This window comes from Setaria italica, chromosome V, assembly GCF_000263155.2.
Source record: "Setaria italica strain Yugu1 chromosome V, Setaria_italica_v2.0, whole genome shotgun sequence".
Lineage (NCBI taxonomy): Eukaryota > Viridiplantae > Streptophyta > Magnoliopsida > Poales > Poaceae > Setaria > Setaria italica.
In genome coordinates, this window is record NC_028454.1 from 43,131,475 (window position 1) to 43,143,783 (window position 12,309).

The 12,309-nt window shown below is 42.1% G+C and overlaps 2 protein-coding genes across 8 annotated transcripts in view; both read left to right on the top strand.

Annotated features, from left to right (window-relative positions):
- Window positions 1-6: 6 nt before the first annotated feature.
- Window positions 7-8,163, top strand: LOC101765842. The gene is made up of 13 exons (XM_022826862.1): window positions 7-374; window positions 1,087-1,173; window positions 1,248-1,340; window positions 1,910-1,986; window positions 2,381-3,041; window positions 3,186-3,279; window positions 3,372-3,484; window positions 3,796-3,882; window positions 5,815-5,937; window positions 6,061-6,195; window positions 6,440-6,487; window positions 7,241-7,342; window positions 7,501-8,163. The coding sequence occupies exons 1-13, from the start codon at window positions 60-62 to the stop codon at window positions 7,930-7,932; spliced, it is 2,367 nt and encodes a 788-aa protein (XP_022682597.1). The 5' UTR covers window positions 7-59; the 3' UTR covers window positions 7,933-8,163.
- A 1,286-nt stretch (window positions 8,164-9,449) lies between these two features.
- Window positions 9,450-12,309, top strand: part of LOC105914508 (PHD finger protein EHD3) — a 6,639-nt gene continuing 3,779 nt past the window's right edge. Inside the window, exons 1-5 of one of the 7 annotated variants that reach the window (XM_022827008.1) lie at window positions 9,460-10,343; window positions 10,614-11,139; window positions 11,268-11,353; window positions 11,447-11,575; window positions 12,176-12,227. In XM_022827008.1, coding sequence (XP_022682743.1) covers window positions 11,556-11,575; window positions 12,176-12,227 — 72 coding nt within the window. In that variant the 5' untranslated portion in view covers window positions 9,460-10,343; window positions 10,614-11,139; window positions 11,268-11,353; window positions 11,447-11,555. Of the gene's footprint in view, window positions 10,344-10,524; window positions 11,576-12,175; window positions 12,228-12,309 lie in introns of all 7 variants that reach the window. The other 6 variants (XM_022827009.1, XM_022827010.1, XM_022827006.1 and 3 more) reach the window with 6 other exon arrangements.

Consider the following 12,309-nt stretch of genomic DNA (forward strand, 5'->3'; position numbering starts at 1 on the left):
CCTAGCTCCCTCGATCTAGTGCCGTGACCTCTCGAATTCCAAATTCCCCAAGCCTCGCCATGGAAGACCCCGCGGCCGCCCCCTCCTCCGCCCCTGCCCCTGCCGCCGCCGCCGCAGCTAGGGTTCCGGCGGCGGCCCCTGCCCCTGCCGCGGCGCCGCCCGCTCTCGCTCCGCAGCAGCCGCCCGCCACCGCGGCCGCGGTCCCTGAAGCTGCGGCGGCGTGCCGGAGGCAGCTGTTCACGGTGGAGCTGCGGCCCGGGGAGACCACCATCGTGTCATGGAAGAAGCTCCTCAGGGAGGCCGGGAACGCGGCCGCGGCGCCGGTGGTGGCGGCGGAGCCGGCGTTCCCCGCACACGCGGGCCCATCCGGTGCGGTAAGCAGTGCTGTTGTGGTTGTTGCGTGTTGGTTGGTTACCTGCCGTGTTGCTGTAATTTGTGCGCTGCTTATTAGCTTTTCGAGTAGATGAAAATAGGATGATTCTCTGGGGCCTGACGGTAAAGATCTGGAAGATGAAACGTAAAGGCTCTTTCGTGTTTGGTAGACAGCAACATGTCATCCCTTGTAAGAGATGCTATCTAAAGATGGCAAAGGGCACAAAAGCTATATAGTTAACCTGATTGTAGTGACCCTGATTGTAGTGGACAACATCAATGATATTCTTAATTACAGCCAATAGTTGATTTATGAACACAGGGTGGTTACATTCTGTTGTTCTGGTTAAACTAGTATCTTTTTTTTAGGTGATTGTGCTCTATCTTCCAGAGACCAGAGATGTTCTACAGTATTGTAGCTAGTGCCTGTTTCTGGTATCTGGAATTTGACTACTAGTTCTCCTCTTTTGTAATCTGCCAAAACGTTGATAGTCAATGTGCCAGAACTATTCTGTTCCCAAATTAGTTAAATCTCATCCTGATACATTGTTGTACATGTTCATGCCATAAACTTACCATTCATGAAATGATGTTCTCAATATTCAGTGTGAAAAGTTTATTAAACTTTGGCTTCTGCATCTAGAATCTACTGAATTGTTTGAGGTTAAAGAAGTCCTGCATATAACATCTAGTTTGTTTTATCATTTGAATCAGGCACATCCTGCAGAAAGTGACCCAAAGGATCCAACACAGCCAAATCGGTTTAATGCAGTCATTGAAAAAATTGAGCGCCTTTACATGGTAGTAAACACTGGGCTTAATTTGATCTCAGGTTCATGACGCATGATGTTTTGACTCCATATCCAAATTGCCAGGGCAAACATAGTAGTGACGAAGAAGATCTTGACGATGTACCAGATGATGATCAGTATGACACTGAGGATTCTTTTATTGATGATGCTGAATTGGTTAGTCATTTAAACTTTTTTTGCTTATGTCTAGACAAATTTGTCTTTGTTGCTTCTGGATCTTTTATGATCCCAGCTTTATGCTTGTTAAATCTGACGCCTCAAATGACTTGATTTTGTACGTGCTATAGTTAGTGTGTAGGTTACATCAAATAATATTGCTTGATGTACCCATTTCTTTAATCAATATTTACCCTGATCCCCTGTTCTACCTTTTGTGAACTCTTTGCTTATTGGTAGGAGAAATCTTTATTCTGATGTGGCATTGCCACTTGAGCTCTAATAGAATATTTGATCATATATATGACAAGTCAAAACCTGAGCTTATGTCTGAAAAAAGGTGCTTCTAAATATTTCTACACCATATTGAACTACCTGATGCCTACCTTTTTTTTTGATATATGGTGGCACAGTTTAAACAGAAACTGTTGTGTGATTTAGTCATCCTGTAAATATGCTTTTCATGAGATATTTAAAACATGTTTCTGTGCACCATTAACTTTGCTATATCACTGGAGAATGGATTTTCCTTTTTATTACTAATTTACTTCATGTTTGCCTCTTTGTAGGATGAATATTTTGAAGTCGATAATTTGAAAACTAAGCACGATGGGTATTTTGTGAACAAAGGAAAGCTGGAACAGATGTAAGGTTCCTCAAATAATTTAATCTGGAGTACATAGATATGCAAATAGCATTTATGCTCCACATCCTTCTGCTAATGCGTGTGCCATCCTTTCTGAGCAGCGCAATTGGTATTGGTTTTAATCTTTTTGACATACATTATGTGCTGGCCGATATAAAAAAAATGTCATGGGCATTTGAGAATAAGCTCATAGTAGTCAGAACAAAAATGAGAATAACAAATGGTTAATCTGCACATGGCTTTTGTAGATGTTAGGATGGTGATTTACATCAGTTTAATCAAAATAATGGATCAAAGTGACATCATTACATGTTTCTTGTACACTTGCATTGCTATGTCGATGGCAGCACCAAGCCACCAATGGAATATTCATCAATTTGATCCTCTTTTGCAGTGACCCTGGCACATCGACAAATATCGCTCCAAAAAAAAGGAGAAGAAAGGACTCGAGTACTTATCTTGAGACCAATGCTCCAGTTGATTATTTAAGTATTGGTGATGTGCCTGGAAAATCCTCTGGAAGAGGCACTGTGCAGGCAGGGAAGCAATTAGCCAGTAGCAGCGTAGGTTCTTATGGTCAATACCCTGAGGACAACAGAGTGGTGAAGAACAAAACCAGTGGTCCTGGAGGAGCCCTTAAAAGAAAATCTGATTTCTCTGCGGTTGCTGATGCTACAGCGCGTGCTAAGATCAGTAAGGATGCCTCAAATGCTCCTGTGGAGCTAAGTGACCTGGAAGATTATAAAGATGTATTACTACCTCTTGATTATGGAGATAAAGAGTTGTTACTACCTCTTGATTATGCACATAAGTCAAAAAGCAGCGACATGTTACTACCTCTTGATTATGCACATAAGTCAAAAACCAGCGAGACCTACGATTATGGTTCAGCTTACAGGGATAAAGGCACTTCAGTGCAACTTGATTTCCAACAAAGAAAGGCAAGCAGGGAAAATCATGATTCATCAAATAGAATCTATCGCAAAGGGAAATGTGGAACAAGTGAATATCCTGTTGTGGCTATGGGTACTGCTGTCTATTCTACACAAACAGTGGTAAGAATCTTTTTCTCAGTCATATTCTCTCTGTGGGCACAAGTGAAAGGCTTCAACCCACTTCTCATGTAGTTATATTCTCTCTACCTGTATCGGCAAAGATTTATATATTCTATCTAACTCAACACTTTCTGTTGTTTTCAGAACCCAATTGTTGGTAGGGAGGGTTCAGGTACTAAACCCAAAGGCACCAGGCTTGAGCGAGCTATTCGGGATCTCCAGAAGATTGTTGCTGAATGTGAGTTACAGTATTCCTCTAATGTGCTGAAGTCTTTCTGTGGATGAAGTAGTGCTGGAAGTAATTTCAGATGCTTGAAATTCTCCTTGCAGATAGACCACCAACAATCGATATTAATGAGGTAGATCCAAATGGCCATGCAGCAGTTAAAAGACGGTTGCCTCAAGAAGTGAAGCAAAAGCTTGCCAAGGTTGCAAGGTTATCGGTACGTAGCACCACAGCCAAATTTACTTCAGAATTCAAGCGTGGATACTCCTGCCTGAATTTTAAAAGTTATTATGGTTGCATACCACATATATGCATTGATTTATGCAGTTTTGCTTTCTCTAAAATTCTAGCTTATTGAACAAGTGGTCGCTCTTCAAAATCTTGCAGTGTCCATTTGGTGCAATTTTCTTTTTTTTGTACTTAACACGATTCTCTAGTATTTCGATTCTTACACACTCAAACAATGGATAATCCTCTCGACTACTTTGTGGTTACTTTAGCTGTCCGTAATACTGTTGTATGGTGTAGGCAAATCAAGGAAAGATCCAAGAACATGAGTTGATGGATCGCCTCATGGGCATAGTTGGACACCTTGTGCAGCGCAGGACACTGAAGGTTAGTGATGGAAGCTAATGAACTTATCTTGGCTTGACTTCTTTGTACCGTGGACCGTGGGGCACTAGTGGGTTGTCTTTTTACGTTTGATTCATCATTCTTTTTGTTTCAAATTGAAAAGGTTACCTATTCAGTTCAAAAAGATGTTTCAAAAACTGAAATTATCTTCAATTTGTAACGTTGCCCTATGTTCATCTTAATATATGTTAGCAAAAATGACAATATATCATGAAGATCAGTTTTTTGGGGTAAACTAATTGTATATTTGAGAAATGATCACTTCTAATACCTGTATATGTGTTACTGGTTAAGTTAGACAAATCCAAGAGGATGTGCATTTGAAAATGTTTGGGTGGGGTGGATTTTTTTTGGGGCATATTTTGGCAAAGCTTCTCAATTTGTTATTTTTCATCAAATGTGAAAGAGAACAAGTAATTAAAAAAGAATACTTTTCGAGCATGCCAGCACATGCCCTTAAATGTTTATCTGTGTTACTTCTTTTATGCTGCGAAAGTTTACTGATCCGAGGTAAGTGATCATCATCTGGTAATTCAAGTACTCAAATACCACAACCCATGCTGATCTGTGAGGTCAATATAAGACAACTAGTTAGATTGGCGCGCTTTGCGCTCCTGCACCAAATATGTTGACCAAAATAATATAAAGATGTACCTATTAAAAATAGTATATTGAACCCACATGCCATGAATACAACTACAATGGTAGTATAATGTGGGCATAGTCTCTGGTGGTCTACAGGACCAACCTCTTAGGATTGAGAAAGGATGTTAAGAAGTTAACAATTCTTTGACGCAGGTAGCTTTTTTTTCATAGTAGTAGCTGCTAGCCTGCTACACTTTGCCGGTCTGTGTCTTATTCATGAATTAGAAAATACTCACCTGACTAAAAGCTTTGTTTCATGAGGTCAGATGAAAATATATACCTAAAGATAATATAAACTAAGTTGAACTAAATTATATCTTTTATTTGTATTTGAAATTTTGATACTTTTGAGATAAAGATCAGGCATAATTCATTTTATCTTAGTTTGTTTAGGTAAAAGAAGAAATCTTTATAGAAAATTATATCGTGCTACACTAAGATCCACTCTCTACGTGAACCCCATAAAAAATATCTTCTCTTCCCCTTCCGTCCTCCTTCTGTGGCAGCCATTCTCTCGTTCTCTTTCTTCCCGTAGAGCAACTTGAAAAACCTGCCTCCTGTAGTGAATGATTTGGCCATTGGTTGAGTAAAATGGATTTGATAAGCCTCTATTGTTCAGATCCCCACTTTTCTTTCTCGATTTGGCTTCCATTGGTCCTGATTTGAACCTCTTGGCTTCTTCTACCTTTGAATTTGGCCATGGTCTTGAGCTCGGACGGCATGTATAGCAGCGAGCCAGAGAGGGAAGCAGAGGAGGAGGCGGAGTAGTCACCCCACCGCGGAACCGGCGGCGCAGGTGTTGGGATATTCGGCACCAGCCATGCGGCGGAGGAGGCGATGGCGCGGAGTAGAAGCGGTTCAGGCCTTCATGAGGAGGCTCCGGTATGCACAGCTAAGTCGTGGTGGTACAGGATTAAGGAGAACCGCTGGACAGCTCTAGAAGGGTGGAGATTGTTTTTTATGGTGGGTCCTGCATGTCAGCCAGCTAACTGTAGCTACAGTAACCTGAGCCCCTCATCTTCCGCCGAGTCCAGGAACTTTAATATAAGAGTATTGATGTGAAACAACAAGAGCAACTGAACAGACGATACAATGTTTTGATGCCTGATGTGGTGTCAAAAGAAATCTGTGAGCTACCCAGAATATCTAATTGTCAATTAGACCATCACTTTCTAGTTTCTGGGCCATTCACTCAAACTACATATCCACACCAATTATTTAACCTTGTGCATGTCTGCTTCCATCTCTAAGTAATGCTATTTTTAACAGAGAAACATGAAAGAAATGGTAGAATCAGGTCTATCTGCTAAACTGGAGAAGGCTGATCGGTTTCAGCGTATAAAAATGGAGATCAATGAAATGATCAAAGCACGTGTGGCTGCAAAGTCAAAGGTAAAGATATAATTGGTGACAAGTGTGGGACTTCTAGCCTATTGACATTTGAACTCTTGTTAATTATTTTTCTCTTATTCGTTGTGTCTGATGACATATATACTGTTATTAACATGCTACCAGGTCAATGAACAACAGGATGGTTCGGCTGATGATTTTCAGGTTGCTAATGATGAAAGAAGAGCTATAAAAGGGAAGTCTGTAATGGATTCTGCATTGGAGGATAGAATATGTGATCTCTATGATCTTTATGTTGAGGTATAAACCTATAAACATATACATAATGTTTTTTTTCTTTTGGAGCCTGAAAAGGCTTTAGCACCCAAGGGAACATTCATTAGACTTTGTTAACATTTGCAAGTTAGTGAATGATGAAGGTATAAGTGCATATTGGTATATTTGATTCTTGTTTATTCTATATCGTTATTGTTAGTGAAACATGTAGATGAGTTTCTATAGAACCAAAGTGGATTGATCAGGATCCTATCTGAATCCTTATCAGGGTATGGATGAAGACAAGGGCCCTCAAAGCAGGAAGTTATATGTTGAGGTATTGATCCTGAAGCTTTAACTCATTTCTTATTTTGGTTTCCTTTAAAAAGTTTCTTTAGAATCTGAATTTTGTTACCTTTTTGACTAGCTGACTTGATCTCTTGTACCAATTATGGTTGAAAGCTTGCCCATTTTCACTCATGAAAATCTTTCATTAGCATACCCCCCTGTAGTCATTTTTTGGCAGAAACATACCTGACTTATGTTTTTCCTTAATTTGCTAAATAAATCTGATTTAGCAAATTAGTTACTAATACCCTTAGGCAAAACTAAATGTTATGCTTCTTTCTCTCTCCAATTTGTATCATGGGCTGTTATTTGTTTATCTTATATGGAAGGGTTATTAATCCATTGCTTCTCTAGCTTCCTTGGATGTAAATTTTACCAAGACGTTTATGTGGATTGTAGATCACAATCTGTGAACTGGAGGTCAGTTTAGTTACTTATTTTGAATAGAAGAGCAAGAGATGCTTTTGATGTAGACATTATTGTAGGCTGGGTTTAAAATACTGGTTTTGTAAAATGCCTTGCCCCCGCTGGTGCTTTTTGTAATGGTCCATTTCTCTCTCCAAATTTGGTTGTAATTTTATGCAATATTAACTCAATTGTTATGTTGAATACTTAATGAATCATGCAAAAAATGATATTTTTCGTAAAAAAAATTATGGTTTGGAGTTATTGATATCATATTGATCTTAAGTGCATCTGCAATCGTCATGATCATGCTAAAATGTTATATTCTTTACACCAGCTTGCAGAGCTATGGCCGCAAGGCTACATGGATAATGTTGGAATCAAAGATGCCATTTCTAGATCGAAGGAGCGAAAAAGATTATTGCACAACCAGCAAAAGGTTATCACTATAAATATTCCTTTTCCCATTCATTTTTAATCTGTACATATTGTCATATTGAATCAAAAGTTGAAGCAGATGTGACATTAGAATTGTTTCGGCTGATGTAATATATTGTATCATTCTGTTGCTCACAATTTTCCTTTGAACTAATCTAGGTTCGCAACGAAGAGAGAATGAAGAGGAAGAAGCTGGCTGCAGCAGCTAAACTGCAAGATGGCTACCCTGCTGTAATGCAAAGTGGACCTATGTCACAAGTACCACCACCCGTACCAAATCCCATCACATACCATCCACCTGATTATGGACTGAACCAAGGAGTGAAAAGTTACGAAAGGGTTCGCGAAATAAGCTCAAGGGCAATCCCTGATGACAGCAAAAGAAATGCTGGCGAGATGAAGAAGAAAAAAAGAAAACCTGAATATGATCCTGTAGATACACAAGCTAACCAACCAAAGGCTCCCTTGCAGCATGGGAATGAGAGGCAAAGGCCCTCCAAGCCTTCCGACGAGACAAATGCCGGTAGCCAGCTCACTCAAACCGTGCTTGGCCTCCCAACCGTGATTGGTCATAACCAACAACCTAGCTGATTATTTTGCCTTACAGGATATTTAATTCCATTATAGGCCCTTTTCAGCTGCTGTAACAAAATCTGGTCTTTCCATGTGTTCAGCACCGATTGTCTAAACTAACATGTATCCGAGTGGAGAGGATATTATTGACCATTTGTAATTCGGGTGCAGGTTTTCACCACAATATTGGTTGTAATTACGAATCGTTTCTATCGCTGCTCGTCATGACATGTATTGTTCATAGTGCTATTAAATGCCGATTCGGTTGCTCTCTATGGTTGAATCATGAGGGACAAGCGATTCAGCTCTAAATCGTACTTTGCCAATTTCCCAGGGACAATACTCTACCAATTTCTGTGAAAATAATAAGAAATGGCGTAAACCTAGAAGAAGCCTGCCTGGACTCGATTAACATAATTTTGCATGCAATAAACCTTAATTCCATCATGTTCCATGTTCCGCATGCAGGGGTGGTAATGATCATGACTTTCATGTCTCCTTCATAATTCAACTCAATCATGTTTACCTATTTATTTTTAGTTTAAAATCTTATAATATTATAGCTCGACTTTTATTGAGCTCGATCCTTAAATTTGCTAGGCTAAATTAGAGGATCAATAATCCACATCTGCATGGATGTCTTCAAAGCATGAAGAGAGTAGTGTACAAAGGATTTTCAATAACCACCAATATATAGAGGGTGTTTGGATTTGAGGTGCTAAACTTTAGCAGGGTCACATCGGATGTTTGGATGCTAATTAAGAGAACTAAACATGAGCTAATTACAAAACTAATTGTACAGATGAAGTCTAATTCGCGAGATGAATCTATTAAGGCTAATTAATCCATCATTAGCAATGGTTAATGTAGCACCACATTGTCAAATCATGGACTGGCTTAATAGATTCGTCTCGCGAATTAGACTCCATCTGTGCAATTAGTTTTGTAATTAGAGCATGTTTAATACTCCTAATTAGTATCAAACATCCGATGTGATAGGTGAAGTTTAGCGGAGGGCATCCGAACACCCCATAGTGTTCGTCCAACTAATTGACACTTTGACAGAGCAATCGTCCTCTGGAATCTTGACTTCAATTGTGCGGTTGCTACCGCCGAGATGACGTGATCCATCCTCACTTCATTTGCTTCTCGTCCACCAGGATGCTTGACACGGTTTCGCAGCCTTGCCATTAGGCCAGCTCCAGTGTGTGGAGAAATCGAACATTGGCAAAAAAAAAAAAAAAAAAAATCGAACGTAGCACACTGTGGCCATCGATGTTTGCTTGTCAGAAACAAAATCGATGTCCAGACTTGCGTCGAACTGAACGGTTAAAAAATTCTTCCAGGAGCATCTCCTCGACCTCCATGTATGTGAGAGGCAGCTGGATGAGACACGGGATAGGTTGAAGGATACTTTTTTTTTTATTGTAATATGCGGGACCCATCAATCGATGTGCGCACAGGAGCTACCGAACCAAATTTGTGTTCGTTTTCGTTGACTTCAGAAATCGATTTAGGACTGGAGGTGCCCGTAGTTTCTTCCGCCATGGGACAGTGGAACAAAGATGCTCGGCGACACAATGCGCTCTTCACAAATTGCCATTCTCTTCTGCCGCGACGCGACCAATCGTAGCGTCATCCCGGGACACCTGGCCGTGCTCAAATTAAACCGCCACGCCACCAGTAGCCCAGTAGGAGATGCCAGTGCTGCTGCAGATCCTCCTTCCTCCATGCATCGGCTGCTTGTTACCTGCAAACCTGCGCCGTGGACACCAACTGTTGCTGTGAGATCTGATGCCGCGCGGCGGTGGGCCTGGCCGATCCTGAAGGCGAGGTGAAAGCATCCCCGTGAGCGCCGGTTGCCACTGCCTCTGCCACCGCCGAGCGAGCACCCAGCCACCCACGGCAGGAGGAACCCCGCTGCCAAGTGCCAAACGAAGGCGGCCGCCACCAACGCGGCAACCTTGCCGCCCGCCTCGTCCCCGATCCAGCCGTGCGAGCCAACCCGGCACCGGGCGGCGGCCGCGGGCCTCCAATTGGCGGCCTCGGCAGCCGCCACAGCAAGCTGGTGCCATGGCACTGCCGCCATGCCGTGCCTTCGGCCTTCCCAAGTTTCCAACAGCACCCTGCTGGTGCCGCGTGCAGCGCCGGCCCGGCCCCAATCGCGGCCGTGCGCCCGCGCTCCGACCGTTCCGTTCGACCGCCGGGCCCGCCTCCCCCGCGGCGAGACCTCTCCTTCGGCCTGGACCCCGCCGCCCCTCGGGTCGCCTTCTCCGCGACATCCCGCCCCGCGCCCTGTTCCGACCCGCCGAATCCATGGCTCCGCGCGTGGGCGCGGTGCCATCATCCATCAGCGCCGCCCGCTCGCCCCGCGCCTCCTCTCGCTGTCGAGATCGCGTGACGGGAGCTCCGGAGCCGACACGATCCAGGTAATCATCTGGCCAGCCTTTCCTTCCCTGCTGGATCAATCAACCCAATTGTGCCGTGCAAGCTCGAATCGCGGAATTCATGGTGCGGCCAGCAGCAAGCAATGTTACTGCTTCTACAGTTCGCAAGAGTCATTCCTCACCCCGTCTGCTAAATCTATATCCTATATGTATCTTTCGGCAGCCTTGCTGCAAAGAGTCCCGGAATTCTTGAAGCGACCATATTTTCCATTGACATGCTCATACTGATCGACTGACACCTCACAACAACAGCATCGAAACAGGATGGAAGCGGAGCGTATTCGTCCACTCATGGTGAGACAGCAAGCACATGCGTGAAACTGATTATTGGAAGAAGCACCATCAGCAGCATACACCGCAATTGTGTAAGAGGCTATTCCTATTTCGCTTTTTCCATGGACAGAAGCAGGTGCGTTGGGTAAGATCGGCTGTTACTCTTGTCTTCTGTGTGGAATCAACACTGTGTCTTGCTTGTTGAACCACAGTACAGCTGAGAGGGCTTCATGGTTTCTATATTACTGTACCTGCGGAATAAGATGCGACATGATAAGTGATTGAACGTGGCAATTTTTCCTCCATGCTATATATCAATGCTGCAACTCTAAAATCTGTCAAAAATACTCGCCGATTTTGCTTAACCTTTAGGAGGAAAAGCACATGATAAGAGCACTTTCCTAGTAGCGTTTTTGTTTTTGGTTGACTGCTTGAAGCCTTGAACAGGACACTCTTTAGGCTAGTACTAATTTTGATGAGATGGAGATCATCACTGCATTGGTAGGTAGGTTTTATCAACTAAAGGTTACTATTATATTTTGCTCCTTATTCATGGCAATGTTGTGCCACCTATACCTGGATTGGCTTATGTGAAAAGGCTCATTTTTCTTGAAAAATAAAACAAAACCAAAGGGAAATCTTAACAGATCTTATGATTCAACATGATCTTGTGGGCAATCTCTTCAGATATTTGGACATCAACATAGTTCATACTGCAGGTCAAAGTGTACAATCACATGTTTGTCATCTTTAAAACTTGCAAATGTATCAAAGCCATCATATCAACACCTGGGAGTCTTTCTTTGGTTCAGGTGCAGAAAGTGAAGTTCATCGCTGGTGCTGTGGTGCATTTGTGGCAGTTTGTGCAGATTGCTTACTTCTTCGGTTCAACCCTACTAGTTCTAGCAATGTGAACTGAACATGTATCTGCCTCTAAAAGGGTAAGTATGCACTAAAAGAACAATCATTTTTGCATTACTGGAATTTCCATTAGGAACCTACAATTTTGACAGAAAAATGCTAACCAATGGTTATATTTTGTAAGCAGCCTCGTTTTTTATGATAAGACAAGGCAAACACTACAAACAACATTAAGAAAGAGTTATTATCTAGTGTACAATTCTATATGGATGGTCAAACTGATGTCACTTGTTCATTTTCTTATAAATTTTCATTGAGATAACTCTATTTAACATGTTAATAGAGGATCCATGGGTCACATGTCTTCTATATGAATATTGTTTGTGATGAGTTCAAATAACACCACCAAAAATGTGAAACGAATATAGCTGTTAGGACATCTGTGTAGTGGATGTGAATACTGACATGTTCTATTGAGCTATATCCCTGTATATTCTCTTGGCATCGTTCAATGGCTTCCTAAAAGTCTGGTGAAGCAGCATAAACTGTAAACTTCCAAAAAAGGCTGAAATGGAATAGTGAAAAGAAACTGCGGATAAGACCCTCTAGGTGTCACAGGCTCACAAGTTCTTTGAACGTCTATTCTTCTGGTAATTTTTATGGAGCTTAAATTTTTCCAGCTTGGCATTCTCACATTCTAGGCTGTTTTCTGCTAATCCACGCATGTTACAGGTAAGAAGCATTTTTGGCACTTCCAACCCAATGAATTAATAATATCCGTTTTGGCCATATGAGTAGCTTTCTCCCGCCCCCC

Bases quoted from the DNA above. Each gene is read 5' to 3' on its own strand.
- LOC101765842 (XM_022826862.1), top strand. From the start codon at position 60: ATGGAAGACCCCGCGGCCGCCCCCTCCTCCGCCCCTGCCCCTGCCGCC. The intron at 3,883-5,814 runs GTTAGTGATGGA...TATTTTTAACAG, and splicing joins TGCAGCGCAGGACACTGAAG to AGAAACATGAAAGAAATGGT. The intron at 6,196-6,439 runs GTATAAACCTAT...AATCCTTATCAG, and splicing joins TCTATGATCTTTATGTTGAG to GGTATGGATGAAGACAAGGG.